The 15320-nt window shown below is 38.7% G+C and overlaps 1 protein-coding gene across 4 annotated transcripts in view; it reads right to left on the bottom strand.

Annotated features, from left to right (window-relative positions):
* The window catches only part of LRBA (LPS responsive beige-like anchor protein), a 414817-nt gene that overhangs the window by 312399 nt on the left and 87098 nt on the right, over nt 1-15320 (bottom strand). For all 4 annotated transcript variants that reach the window (XM_077300118.1, XM_077300120.1, XM_077300119.1 and 1 more), the window contains exons 23-29: nt 11698-12687; nt 10501-10676; nt 7451-7604; nt 5634-5814; nt 3731-3858; nt 3197-3304; nt 1954-2101 (exon numbers count right to left, since the gene is read on the bottom strand). In XM_077300118.1, the coding sequence (XP_077156233.1) occupies nt 1954-2101; nt 3197-3304; nt 3731-3858; nt 5634-5814; nt 7451-7604; nt 10501-10676; nt 11698-12687 (1885 nt within the window). The remainder of the gene's footprint in view (nt 1-1953; nt 2102-3196; nt 3305-3730; nt 3859-5633; nt 5815-7450; nt 7605-10500; nt 10677-11697; nt 12688-15320) is intronic.

Below are 15320 nucleotides of genomic sequence, written 5' to 3'. Positions count from 1 at the left end.
AAAAGGTAAAGGTATTTCCTCATGAAAGCAGCGAGTCATGTCTGACCCTTGGGGTGACGCCCTCTAGCATTTTCTTGGCAGACTCAATACAGGGTGGTTTGCCATTCCCTTCCGCAGTCATTACTGTTTTACCACACAGCAAGCTAGGTACTCATTTTACTGACCTCAGAGGAATGGAAGGCTGAGTCAACCTTGAGCTGGCTGCTGGGATCGAACTCCCAGCATCATGGTCAGAGCTTCAGACAGCATATCAGCTGCCTTACCAGCCTTAGCCACAAGAGGCTCACAAGAGTAAGGCAGTTCTTTCAATAAACATCAATTCACAATGAAGAGCCCTTTCAAAAACCTATAGCATAGGGAGTCTAGGTATACCTTGTTGCTAAATAATTACTCAAAATCACTGAGACTTGAACCATAACCAGTCATAGTTCATGGGGGCTGGAGAAGGGTGACCAGGATGGTTGAGGGATTGGAATATATGTCTTAAGAGGAAAGACTAAGAGAGTTGGGTATGTATAGCTTGAAGAAGAGGAGAGCAAGGGGGGATATGATAGCTATGTTTAATTACATAAAAGGCAGACATGTTTAAGAAGCTGCCAACTTGTTTACTACAGCTTTAGAGATAAGGAGTAGGAGCAATGGAATCAAATTACAGTAAAGGAGGTTCCACTTAAATATCAGAAAGCATTTTACAATGGTGTGGTCTGTCTCATATGCTGCCTCAGAGGGTGGAGGAGTTTCCTTTGCTGGAAGTTTTTAATAGGAGACTGAATGAGCACCTGTCAGGAATGTGCAATTTTAAAATCCCTGAGAAGGTGGGGGGCTGGACTAGATGGTCCTCTGTGGTCTCTTCCAGCTCTGTATGATTCTAATTCAGGGTAAATTCAGAGTGGTGGAGGCAGGTAATAGATATGCCATAACCTGGAAGTGGACAGAGGCCAAGCTGTGACTGTTAAACTACCAGAACATGCTACTGTGCAACCCCCAGATAAAGTCTGAAACACATACACATAGCATGAGATACTTCATGGCACACCACCTTTGAGTGACGACAGATCATGTGTGAGGGCTATCCAAAATCCAAACAAATTCCCTGCTGTGTGATGTGTGGTCAGTGGAGTTGATGGAAGTGCAAAGTTGCCCCTGTGAACAATTTCTATGTACAGAGACTTCCAGTAAAATCTAAATTCACTTTCCTGGAGATAGACTCCATTGAACAGAACATGAGTGTTCTGAGTAGAGCTGCTTAAGATTGTTCTTTCACAGCAAGCTAGTCATTCATGGATCTGAAGGCTGGAGCATGTCAGCAAATGTACTTTCGTTAATATACAGTGGATCCAATGGATGCTTTTTAAATGCTTCAAATATAATTAGAGCTACTGCCATCAATAGAATGGTTAATACAATTGAATGTTTACCGTCAACCAATGGCTGGATTTTGAACGTTTTGTAACATTTATGTCTCTCCAAGATGGCATACTGCTAAACCAAGGCATATTTAAAATGATTGACCACAGTTGCAGGAGAGAAACCCCATTGGATGACTAGCATTATCATGGTTTCTTCTCATATTTACCTACATACAAACAAAGCCAATAAAAAGATTAAAAATTAATGTTCTGGGCAAGAAGCAAAAGCATCTATGAAAAATAAATTCTGCATGACTTGTCTCGAGAACCCCACAAGGCTAGTAAAATGATTCAGTATTTAAAAGTAGTACTTAGAGGTGGTCTCTTACATACATCTTTAAAAATATTATGCCATATAATATTCAACCCAAACACTTTTACTGGTTCCATAATACAGGTGACTGTTAGATGTGGAAGAACTGATCAAAACCAAAATCACAGAAATGAAATTTTGAAATATTTCCCTAGTCTATTTTGAACGGAAACTTAAAAATCAAAGCCACCAAACTGAGATATAAGTGAAGGACATGTCCAAGACGCTCACCTGTTGTTGCTGCTTGAATTGTCTGAACAGAAGGAGGTTTCTTCCTTTCATTCTGAGGCTCCAGGATATCTCTATATTTTGATACCATGAGGACTGAGATAAAATATACTACTGCCAAAGCCAGGAACTGAGCCTGCTTGCTGTCCTCCTGCAAAAAACAATCCCCAAACACTTATAAATTAAACAAATTGGGTTCTATCCAAGGCTTACATGAACTTGTGGATGCAATTTTTATCACACTTTTCCCAGCAGTTCCCTGTACCCCCTAGAAAGCTGATGCTTTAACTCAGGAGACCAAGGGTACAGGTGGCTGCAGTAAGCAGATAAAATGATCCCCTTCTTTGCTTTTATACAAACTTCTGCTCTGTCCAGTTTTGTAGAGATCTTGTTTGGCATGGCATTCAAAGGCAAGATATGTACAACCATTTCGTTTTGATCAAGTAACTACAAGTGATCAAATGTTATCTCCTTTTTATTGTATAGATGTATTATAGAGTGGTGATTTAATTTTGGTTTTCCATGTCAAATCAACATGACAGCCACTTCACCTAGATGCCGCATGTTCTGCATTGCTTTAGGGATGCTTAATCTACAATCATGGAAACCTAGGTTCTAACACAGGCAGTCCCTGTTGACAGAAAAATACAGCAACAGTTGAATGTCATGCTGTGCTTAGAGTTTTCTTTTTTTCTTAATTTTCTGGACTCAGCACCAACACTAGCAAAACCTCTGTAGCTAATGGAATCTATGGCTTGCCATTCCTTCTCCTTTGGCATCTTTTCCTGTCTTCTATTCAGAATGGGAAGAGGGAACAAAAAACCTTATAAAAATCTGATCTCATAGATTTCATTGTATAAGCACCCTCGTTTTATCCTAGGAGCAAGGATGGAATTCATGATCAAACACTTTAATGACCTACAACTTTGAAATAAGGAAGGAGAAAGAACAAGTGACACTATCAAGGATGAAAGAGGACCTTTGGAAAACTCACATTCCAAGAACAAGAAACACAGGGAAAGGGAGGACATAATGTTTACGAAGTTATAGCCACCTACAGGGACCACAGTTAAGCCTTTCATCCTGACCCCAAATTCTTATAACTGCTATTCCCACAGAGTTTTATGATTCTCTTAGACACTCATTTTATTTTCCTCACCATAGGTAGCTGCACAATGACTATATTGGCCCAGCAAATCAAGCTACAGAAAGAAAAAGGGCTTTCGAAAGAAGTTTATTAACTTACTATATCTCTGAACACCACTGCACGAAGCCGGTTAATATCCATATCCTGCAGAAGTCTGTCAATATCTCTTATTGGAGAAATTCCTCCAGTCACAACCTCAATGGGACTCTGCTTGGAATAGGGCAGATACACAGTGTACCGTATTTAAAAAATAATTACTGGCCCTATACTTTCATGCTGTTACAAAAATAATGACCAATATCCTGTAGTATATAAAATCAGTGAAATGATAAATATTCAGATTATTAATACGGATTGAACATGCAAGGACAATGGGGAAAGGAATCTAGAAACATTTATGACACGTACTTGGTACTTCTCATCTTGCTTCCCCCCCCCTCAAAAAAGTTATAACTCAAACAATTCTGTTAACAGCTTGAAATAATTACATGTTTAAATGCTTCTGTTATTTAAGTTCCACATTTTTTCTCTCAAAGTATTCCACTGCCATAAAAAGCCCCAGAGACATATCCATCAGGTCACAGAGATAACAGTATCAACGTCTGCATGCATTTAATGCCAGAAGATACTTGCCTTTGCTCCAGACCTTCCTGCTGCTATCAGGCTTTGTGCTGTTTTCTGATATTTAACATTTTCTCCACTAGGTTTCATCTGGGCGTGCTGCTGACACTCCAAACAGTTTCTTACTGCAATTGCACATACTAAAAGGAAAGGGTACAGAACATGCTTAAGTCAGGAGAAATTAAGAACCTTGCAAAACTGTTAAAAAAAATACCTGCTGAAAAGTGAAATTTCATCCTTCCTACAGTTAACAGAGGGTTGTTGTTTTTTTTACACTTTAGGATTATATTTGTAGTTTTGGGTGGGAAATTGTGATAGCTGGAAGAAGTAGAACAAAATTCAAGTCTAATAATAAAAGCATACATCCTGCAAAACTTTGTTAGTTATTAAGAATTTTGTTCTGTTTGTGTTTATGAAAAAATATAACCAATTGAAAAAGACATCACATTTTGCATAATATGGCTAAATTTGGTTATTATGGCACAGTTCACTAATTTGCCACAATTTACTTTTGACTTATATCTCATTTAGTCTGAGGAAGTGTGCATGCACTTGAAAGATCACACCTTGAATAAATCTTTGTTGGTCTTAAAGGTGCCACTGGACTCTGATTTTATTGTGCTACTTCAGACCAACACGGCTACTCATCTGAATCTATGACATTTTGCAATTAGTCCTGAGTGAGTCGTGGAAGTAGCATGGAAATAAGTTGCCTGGTTGTTGCTTCCAGGCCTGGCCCTGATGACTTCTACCTCTCTTAATGATGATAAAATGCTATCAGTCAATCTGCAAGACAATATAGGGACAATATAGAGCCATCTTAGTGTAGTGTTTAGCAGTGCGGATTTCTAATCTGGTGAGCTGGGTTTGATTCTGCGCTCCCCCACATGCAACCAGCTGGGTGACTTTGGGCTCGCAACAGCACTGAAAACTGTTCTGACCGAGCAGTAATATCAGCGCTCTCTCAACCTCACCTACTTCACATGGTGTCTGTTGTGGAGAGAGGGAAGGGGATTGTAAGCCATTTTGAGACTCCTTCAGGTAGAGAAAAGCAGCATATAAGAAACAACTCTTCTTCTTCATCCATGAATTTGTGGGAGGGACTTCCAAGATATGAAGAAAGTATAATATTGTAAATTTTTAAAAGGGAAGAAGCTCCTTCCCCAAAACACCAGTTTGATGAGGATCAGTCATGGTCAAGGAGGCATGAAATACTGAGGTCTCTGAGCATCAGTTTCAGGAAGAATTGGGGGGAGGCAGATTTTGATTATATGGGATCTTAAGAATTTACAGCACCAGGTTTAGGAAATTTGACTCAGGGGTGCATTTCCCATAGATATTTATCACCCTGCACAATCTGTACACAGCCCGTGGCGCCACGGGCGCCACGGACTGAATAAAAGAGTAAGGGGTAGTGAGGAGGAGTTAGGGCGGGACCGGTCCAGGATAAAAACTCGGAGGGGCCAATCAGGAGCCGCGAAGCTCCAAGTGTCCATCCTGGCTCCTGATTGGCCCCTCCAAGTGTCCATCCCGCTGCAGCGAGGGCGCTCCGGAGGCCGAGAGAACGCCGTTCGGGGAGGGTGGGGGTGGTGGGAGCCGGCCTTCTCTCGGCCTCCGGAGCGCCCTCGCTGCAGCGAGGGCGCTCCGGAGGCCGAGAGAACGCCGTTCGCCGTTTGGGGAGGGTGGGGGTGGTGGGAGCCGGCCTTCTCTCGGCCTCCGGAGCGCCCTCGCTGCAGCGAGGGCGCTCCGGAGGCCGAGAGAACGTCATTCTCCGTTTTCGGGGGGAGCTGTCTAGCGCCCATTTTATGGCAGTCTAAAATGGGCTTGAAATCTAGTATTCTAATATTCCCCCAATGGGGGTAAACTAATAGTTATTAACATTTTTAAAAAGCCTCTTAAATAATTATTTGCTCACCAAGACGAAGACACTGCCGTAAAATTCCACCAGATGACATATTTTTCTCCGCCTCTATTTCAGTGAATCCAAGAGAGCTTGCAAAGATTAGTACATCCACAAGGCTGATCAGTCTTTGGAGGAATGCTACAGAAGCTTCTATGGACAATCCTTGAGTAGGCTCAATATTTTCCAATTCATGCTGCAAAATGGAACATTTAAACAGTCTTTTAAATCCCTGTTAAGAAATTAACTAATTAGCTAATTATTATTGCCTAATAGTATCAAGGTAACCAAGAACATGTTGGGAATGCAAGGAAAGATATTTAGTTCTTGCAAACAGGTCTGACAGTAACCATATGTTTCATCACCTGTTGAGAGATACTTAAAGGGACCGCATTGGAAAACTTTGATAAATGGAAGAGCCAATATTTCTAATGATATGCTGCAATAAACTAGAGACAATAAGGTATGCAAATGTTTTTGTCAAAGACCAGTAATTCTGTAGACCAGTTTGGAGGCAACAGGGTGAATGCGGAAATCAACAATAAGTTCTAATTCATGAAACCCATAAAGAAGGATGGTTAAAGATTTCCATAACTTGTTTGTTGTTGTTTGTTCAGGTTCTTTCCTGAAGTAATTTAACTAACATAATAAATTCTTGCTTAAATATACTTATTATCAAATCCTGGATACTAATCACAAATCTGTGCTAAAAGCTTATAAAAGGGTGATTTTGAAGGCCTTTGGGAATTCTATAACCTCTTATCTAATAGTCCAGCAAGCACACTTCAAGAAAGCTCCCAACTCTTCAGAGCAAAAGAGTTGTATAATCCCAGTGTTTATACAAAGAAGTTCCTCAGCCTGAATAAACTGAAGCATTATGTGTTTCCTGTAAGCCCTCTTCTTAGCCCATATAATTAATATTTCTCCCACACTGACCCCTAGTTTTACTTCCAACTATAAGCATACAAATAGGAGAGAAAGGAAGTTTATAGAGAACATATAACAGATTAATGAAGATGTTCTCGTTCATTTAGTTTTGCTGATGCTTGATCTGATAAGCAGCTTCTTGTTCCTAATGCCTGAGAATTTCTTCACCCTTACTGCCCAGTACTATCTAACTACAGGATTTCCTAGAGTGTTAAAACACCTGAGTTGTGATTGGTGTCCAGAAATTAAGATAAAAAGTAGATAAAATGTTAGAAGGCATATGAAGTTAACGAGGCATTATGATAAGGCACAATAATGTAAATGTGTCAATACGGGATACAGCTTTTTTCTAAGAAATACCAAGCTCATTCCTTGCTTAACTGCATTTATATCCCACTTTCTCTCTGATAGGAAGCCAAAGCAGCTTACATCATTCTCCTTTCCTCTATTTAATCCTTGAAGCACTCTACAGTTCTTGCCCAAAGCAACAGCACCAGTCATGGCAATAGAGTTGAGAAACACTACCTACATTGTTTGTGGGGAAGAACAAAAGACAGTGGCGAAATGTCTTCCTGGTGGCAATGTCGAAAATGACTTCCTGGCTTTGGAAGCAGTGATCAACAACAGGGAATGAAATAGAGGTAAGGCTAGGAGAGGCGTGAAAGAAAGAGCCTAAGACATATCAGAAGGAAGAGAATCTCAACTCAAGTATCAAACAAAAGGCAGGGCCATCACAATATTACCAGGTGCTTTACACTATTCTACAGGCCTAGCTTCTCCTTTTCATTAGGCATGGCCACAAACAAGACCCTGTCTGAGTGCAGAAGTCACCTCTCTATAACTCAGAGTATATGACAAGGCATCCTCCAAAGTATTGCTCTGGAATTAGAAAGTGAATGTCTTACTGTAGCAGATGTAGCAGCAGAAAGCAAGGGTAGTATGCCACCACAAGCCATAATCATATTGTCCATCACTTGAGAGATGAGGTGAATTGTATTGTGCACAAAGATAACATTGTCACTGCTATTCACAAAGTCCATCACAGTCTTGGTAGAATGGCTGCCAAAAAGAAAACAAAATAGCAAAAATGCAAGACATCTAAGGTTAATTTCAGTTATATAAAGCTATGTATTTATTTGCATCATTACTACTTGGTTATACCATCCAGAAACCTCTGCTGCAGCCAAGAATCACCTATCAGTATCCCAAAAAACAGCCCATGTACTGTCATCTTGACCTGAAAGTGCCCTTTCCTTATGCTTCTAATCCTCTCCAGAGCACAGACTGGCAACTGTGTCTAAGTGTGTGGTGAATAATTATTTATTATTATGAAGCCTGATTATCTACTGCTGCAAAAGACACTGTATAAATCATCAAAATAAGTTTCCCTTGAGATATAAACTAGATCTGAACTCAAGTCTCTGAAGAGGAAACTAGTTTCTTACAAAGAGCTTAAAAACTTTCCTTTTAAGCAAAAGGATTGTAAAGACTTAAAATGTAAGGAAATGTAATTCCTATTTCAACAAATCAATGCATGAATCGTATCTCATGGAATATAACTTTCCCCTAGCATGACGACGGTAGCATATGGAATTCAGCTTGATTACAGTGCAATTCTATGCAGTTACTTCAGATTAAACCCACTGAAATTAATGATTTTAGACTAAAGTAACTCTGCATAGGGCTGCACTATTATTTTCTGCACTTTATATCTGATTACAAGTTAGGTGACACTTTAAAAACATCTGTTTTGAAAGTTCTTCCTGTTTTTCCAAAGTTGTAGGAAATTTATCTTAGATTTAAAAAAATTGAAATTTGTTTTCAGTAACAGTCTTCATATATTATGGTGATACAAAGGTGATAGTAACTCTGCATATTTAATGTGCATATAAAATCTGGGGGTGGAGAAGCACTGACAAAATTAAGTATGATAGAACTTTTTGACCATCCAAGTCAGAGGTACACATTTACATCAGGTCTGTCAGCCAGCGAAGTGCACAGGAAAGTACAAAGGCTGCAGGTTCCGGCACCAATTAAACTGCTGCTGAGGGCCATTCTAAACTACTTATTGATCTTCCCTTTTTAAAAGTATGTGTTGCTGTCCTTTTCTGGAAGATCACACTAGTAGTCAATGCTGCTATACATAACAAAGAAGTAAAAAATGGCAAGTTTCTGGTCTTTTTGAGTCCTGAGAAAGCAGGGGGACAAAGGCTGGAGTGCATTATTTGATCTATGCAGTTCTTAAAATTGCAAAATCCGTGCACTACCAAATAGTGTAGAAAGCAAAAAAATACAGCAAGGAAACCAATTGTAGCACTGTGGCCGGAAAGAAGCAAACTTTTTGGAAATTTTTAATGTTCAAAGGTAAATGTAATTGATTAAAAGCCAGGTAGTGAATCAGCAGACATGCCACAAACTGTTGGCTGCCCTGTTCCACCCAATAAAAGATAAAGTAAATGAAGCAGAGGATCTAGTCACACAGTTTGTGGCAGTAACTCCAGTTAGCCTGCCAGATGTATGCACTTCCAATCTAGCAATTGCTTGCCTTGCCATATCACACGGTACAATCCAGTTGCATACTGAAAGGAGACTGAAAATGCATTATTCAGTTTTAAATCATAGCCCTAGTTAGTCTGTTGTTTGCCTCCTCTCCTGCCTGCAGGTAGAATTCCCTGATATTATCTCAAGCCCCCTTGCATGGTGCAGCTGCTGACATAGTGAGAGGAGATATGCGGTGCGCTTGCTATCATCTGCTATGACAAACAGGGGCACAGAAGCCTCGAGTAAGCCAAGACTCCTCGGTGATCTTCAGGATATTTCCAGCAGAGACAGTTGTTAGCCCCCTCCTCCCTCGCCACCTCAGCAAATTCCCTGGACTTTTAAACTCCAAAATAAAAAACGATTTTCAGCCCTCACCTCTTCTATTTCTTGCTTTGCAACGTTCACTAATCTTTTTCCTCAGCAATAAAAGATTCAGAAAGAACGTATGATCCTGGGAAGGACACTGATTCAGTCTCCAGTGTTATACAAGAGGGGCACCTGAAGGAGGATTTCTTTTTATGAGGAGAAAGTGAGGGGTGTCAACTGCTTTTTACAGTAACAATGCGTTGTGTGGAATAATTTATTTTGTGTATACTGACAAACTGAATAAAATTTAATGATTAATGATTTTTTTTTTTTTGCCTTCCTGCCTTTCAAAATTACCCCTCTGGAGAAGCTGAAGCCACACAATCCTGTGTGGTAAATCATCACTACCAAGGAAAGATGGTTGGAAAGGCAGCATCAACAACTGAATGCTACTAGAGGGCTATGTTTATCTGCTGCTTTGTGTAGTTGTTGCTATATGCAAGAGACTGTCAACAAGCTCATATTTCTAAATAGGCAAATAACAACAGATCACGGTTAGAAGAGAAACTGGTTTTTCATATCCCACTTATCAATACCTGAAGGAGTCACAAAGCAGCTTACAAAACCTTCCCTTCCACTCCCCACAACAGACACCCTTGTGAGGTAGATGGTGCTGAGAGCTCTAAGAAAACTGCTCTGTGAGGACAGTTCTAAGAGATGGTGACTAGCCCAAAGAAACCCATCTGTCTGCATGGAGGAATGGGGAATGAAATCCAGTTCTCCAGATTAGAGTCTGCTGTTCTTAAACATTATGCCATGCTGGCTCTCATTAACTATTGTCAGCATTCCAGGAACAAACTGATATTCGAAATTCCAGGTTTTGCCATCATCAACAAACCACAGATTGCTTGCTGGGCAGTCTGTATTTGAAATTTAAATCAGATTTTACTCAAACCACAGTTTATAATACACTGTTTATCATGACATCTGTATGAAGCTTGAATTACAATCCACTTCTATAATTAGCTGTGGTATAATGACAGTTTGGGGGGGGGGGGTTACACTGTTGTCAACAACTCCTAGGAGTACATTTAAACAGCCACCTTACCTCCTCCACATCTGCACATCTGTTTCTATGGAAAAAAGCAAGTCTGTGAGTAAGCGCTGGTGCATTTGTGACCATTTGAATTCTGGAATACGGAACATCGTTGACCGGGAATCTCTTCTCTGCCCATCTGAAACAGTTCCTCCACCTTGACCTGATGAATCTGGTTGCCTTGATGTCTTCAAAAACAAGATATAGGAAAAGATCAACCTGAAGTAAAAAAAATCCCTCAGACCTTATATAAATCCAGATTTCAGAAGACAAGTCTATTGAAAACCCATATTGAGGAGAAACTGCATATCTTAAAAATAAGGCTTCTGGCTCTGAAATGACTACTTCTAGAAAGTTAGGTCTGAGAACTACACTAGAAAATTAACTATTCAAAATAGCGGTTCTACATACTACAGATCGATGCGCCACCATCTGTGCTAGCCAAGACAGTAATAAGCAGCAGCCAGGCCTTACCACACAGGGTGCATATATTGCTGCTGACTGTGATCTCCCTCCTTTGAGGAAGTATGGTGTAGGATGATGGTTATCCACTGGCAGGTGTCTCTGCAGGAGGGAAGCACTTAGGTCCATTACTGTTAAACTATATTTAGTAAGCATCACTGAACTGATGCTGAAGGGGTATTGAGAGAATGATGCAAATCTAAAGCAACCATTGACTTTATTTAAAGCATCCTCATATAGAACTTTGAAGCCATCTTTTATTTAGAACTTAAACAGTTCCGCAGGGCCTGCAAAAGGGAGCTCCCCCACCAGGCATTTGGTTGAGGACTGAAACTAAACAGTATAAACTGGGCCCCTGAACCTTCCTCCCTTGAACCCATACCACGGATCTGACCAATCATGGGTCTGTTAGACTGTTTACTCAGTTATAATGTCAATTTCTCTGTTTATTTGTTATAATCACTGAATTTACATTCTATGTGAACTGCCCTGAGCCTTAGGGGAAGGTGGCATACAAATTAATAAATTCTGAAATTAATAATATGCGATACTCTTACTATATACTCTGCTGGCTCTTTTGTAACTGGGAAGTTCATGTCCACAGGGAAAACTGATAGACACACACACACACACACACACACAGATCTATGAAATATCATAATAATAAATAAATAATAAATATAAATAATAATAAACAATTTAATTAACATTTAGATGAATTGATCATTGTAGTGAACAAAAAAATACCTCAGGAATGGGTCTTGGTGCTTGGTTTACTTCCAGAATTGCACTGGACTTCAGCTCCAGTCTTTCAGTATCTGATGCAACACTGGAAACATCAAGTTTAGCAATCTTATTTTCTGAGGTGTGTGGTTGCACATCATCTGCAGTTGTTTTGGTAAGGGACTGGTTAGTATTTTCTTCATCTGCCTTCTCGATAGCATGTGAATTCAACTGGAGTGTTGTATCCTTTGTTAAAGAAGAACTGATTTCTGGCAAGGGATCTGGATCTTGTGTTCTTTCCTCGGATGCTTCAGTATTTTTGGTTTCTAATGATACTGGAACTAATTCCTTCATAGTGACTGTTTGCTGTTCCTGCTCTTCTGAAGTTCTGTGGCTTTCAGATAAGGTATGTTCTTCGCTGGGCTTAGGAGGACATTCCTCTGAGGTAAATGGCAAATTGCTCTCCTCTTTTAAATCAACAAAGTCCTCATCTTCCTCATCCTCCACTTCTGGTGTGAATTTTTCTATTATCTCCGGGCTTTCCGGAGTTGCTGCATCAACATTTTGTATAGGTGATGCTGCCTCAATGACAACTGCCTTTTCTTCCTGGTGGATCCCTTCAGTCTCTTCAGAAGAGATTTCTGAACTTTGTTTTATCTCTTCTGTCTGTACTGGAAGGTCTAAGGAAGATGCTTTATTTAAATCAGAGGCTTTCTGGGCATTTTCTTTTTCTGTTCTTACTTCTTTAGTGGCAGCTGATGAATCAGATTGTTCTTCACAGTCTGGTGATCTACCTTCCATCTTTTGAGTACTAGTTAGCACACCAGAATATGAAGTAGTATCAGCTTCTTTTATTTCCAGGTGTTGCACTGTTCCTGTAACTTCAGTTTCTCTACTACTACCTGAGACAGTTCTAACCTGAGTTGATGGACCAGCACCACCATCTTCATCTCCTTTCTCTTGATATTCTCTGAACATCTGAGACAGGCTCTCTTTATGCATTTCATAAGTTACCTATAAAACAAGGATTTCAGTTTGGTAACTCTAAAGTTCTAAAGCACCATATGATTTCTGCTAGAAGATTTTCACAACAGATTCACCTAGTAAATACACTACTATGCAGATCAACTATATATCATCACTGCCAAACACATTATATGTGTTGATCCTTTTTCTTCTTTAGTCAGGCATTAATGCAAACTAAACTCCAACAAATTATTGTATAAAATAATTGGACATTAAGTTTGCAAGCTCATCAGAACAGTCATTCCTCTCTTACTGACATTCTGCTGTGGGACTTCTGGCAGGACTCAGTTCAGGAACTTGTTTTCAGTCCTCAGAATAGTCTTAAAACACAAATATCCATAAATAAAATGAATATAATTAAGCAAATATATTCCAATTCTGTCTTTAACCCTGTCCACAGATTGACACATTTTTGCCATTCATATTAAGTTCCATAAAACTACATAAATAATATACCATGATGCAGACAAATACATGTGTTTGTATTCTAAATATTCTCAAGTGTACATTTAATTATCTTTATAACTTCATTATTTCTGTACTATAAATAATAAAACCTCAACACTCTTAACAACTTAAAGAACATATGCAATAGACTTGATGTCATGTAGCCCAAAGAATTTTCCCAAGAACAATTTGAGTTACTTGCACTGAATATACAACCCTCTACATCAAGCAAATAAATGGGATGAAAATAAAGTAAAATCTCTAGGTAAACACATCCCTTGATTGAACAGAAGGCAACGGCTATTTGTTAACCAAAAAGTGAATCAGTATTTTGCTCCTAGGTGATATCATGCATTCTTGCTCTTCTGTTTAGTTCACTCTATCTTTCCTATGTCAGCAATATATTTTTTCATTCATCCTGACAAAGGTGCGATGAGTTGAGAGATTTATAGTCCAGGTTCTTAAGATTCATTTCCCAAAGAGATGCCCTAAGCCCTGTAGAGTTTTTCATCAGCTAACTTGGTATCTGCAGCATTAAATATTCCCCTAGGCAAACAAGTCCCAGGGCAGTAAGCTCTGTCAAGGATATTCATGGACATCTTGCTCTGTAATACATTACCTGTTCTCCTCTTGGGTCTTAATAAGAAAGTATTTGTTTACCCAATGCACAAAACAGTGATTAGTAAGGGGAAACAAGTGACAGATTCTTCGTCTTTTTTAAAGTGATTCCCGAGTAAAAGGTGATAGAAGGCAGAAGAGAAAAAATACAAAAGTCTTTTCCCATATTTGTTAAAAATCATCTTGGCATGAATCAAAAATGGTGACTATCCTAGTTCATATATTTTTAAAGGAAAATAGATACTACAAGTTCTATGTGGCACTGGACACAAGGACTACAGCACAGATACTAAGCAACCTAATGTGTGACTGCTAGTTACATGGCACTTCAGGGATTTTATGACATTGACACCAAAGTTTCCATTTCTCTACTATATAAAACTATATTTTCACAAATATATGGCATAAATTTGGAAAAAATGTCTTGTAAACATTGTGCTCCCAAAATACAAATACAAAAAACAACACAGTTTAAAATGTCTGAGACTGAGTTCCCAAATGGGAATGTAATTTTTGGCAGTCAAATATGTATGATTGATAGAAAAAACTGTATACATTTTGAGCACTATTATCCAACAATAATCATTATCTCAATATATGTAGAGAATAAAATTCCTCACTGTAATCTTTTCAATAGACTGAACAGCCTCTGTCTATGGTTTGCAGTTCATATTGTAGTTCATACTTGCTTGTTAAGTATGTTATGTGTCAAAGAATGAAATTAAATGGGAAGGGTCATACATTTTCCTCACAAGTCACCTCTAGGGGGAGAAAAATCAGTGGATAGAATCTTGTGCATCAATATGTATCTCTAATGTTAATCAATCAATTTTATTTATGCATATAGTACCCTTAATCAGTTCAGGGCAGGTATCAACAGGTTTTAAAAACAGTCAATACAGCATTTATATAATAAAACATCTATCAGATATAAATTTAGGTTCAGATTTTAAAATTAGTTTCAGTGATTACATGTACAACTCTGCCAATATCTGCAATCTTATTTTACTTGTGCACGTCTGCTAAACATACTGAGATCCAATTTTGCAACTAAGATTTGCATTACCTGTTGCTAGTACTTAATGTTTAAAAATATTAAAAATATTCTTGAATTAACAGTAGGCCGTAACCCAAAATTTTTTCATTTTATTGTATTATCGCTCCTTTTTATTTTTCATAATGATAATCTGATGAATACATTTGTCTCAACAATATAAAAACTAGAGTGCTAGTCAAGAGAATTTTACATTTGTCTGAACCTGACTTTTAGATTTTCCTTTAGGTATTTTCAACTGTGAACCTGATAATTCATAATTAATTAGCTGATATTGCTTTAAATTAGCAAACTAAAGGCCATTCATTAATCTTCACAATCATTTGATGCCTAATCCATAGTCATTTGCAACACTTGCAAAGCTCCTCTTTGCACCACTAGTTGAAGACAATTGCAAGCTAATAAATACAGCCTTCCTCTCTACCATTAATTTTAACTTAATTTGACATTCAACATTCACTAATTGCCAGTCAGGAAGATTAAAATGCAGAAAGCAAAAAGG

The sequence above is a fragment of the Paroedura picta genome, chromosome 10 (genome assembly GCF_049243985.1).
Source record: "Paroedura picta isolate Pp20150507F chromosome 10, Ppicta_v3.0, whole genome shotgun sequence".
NCBI lineage: Eukaryota > Metazoa > Chordata > Lepidosauria > Squamata > Gekkonidae > Paroedura > Paroedura picta.
This window is presented reverse-complemented; position numbering and strand designations above follow the sequence as displayed.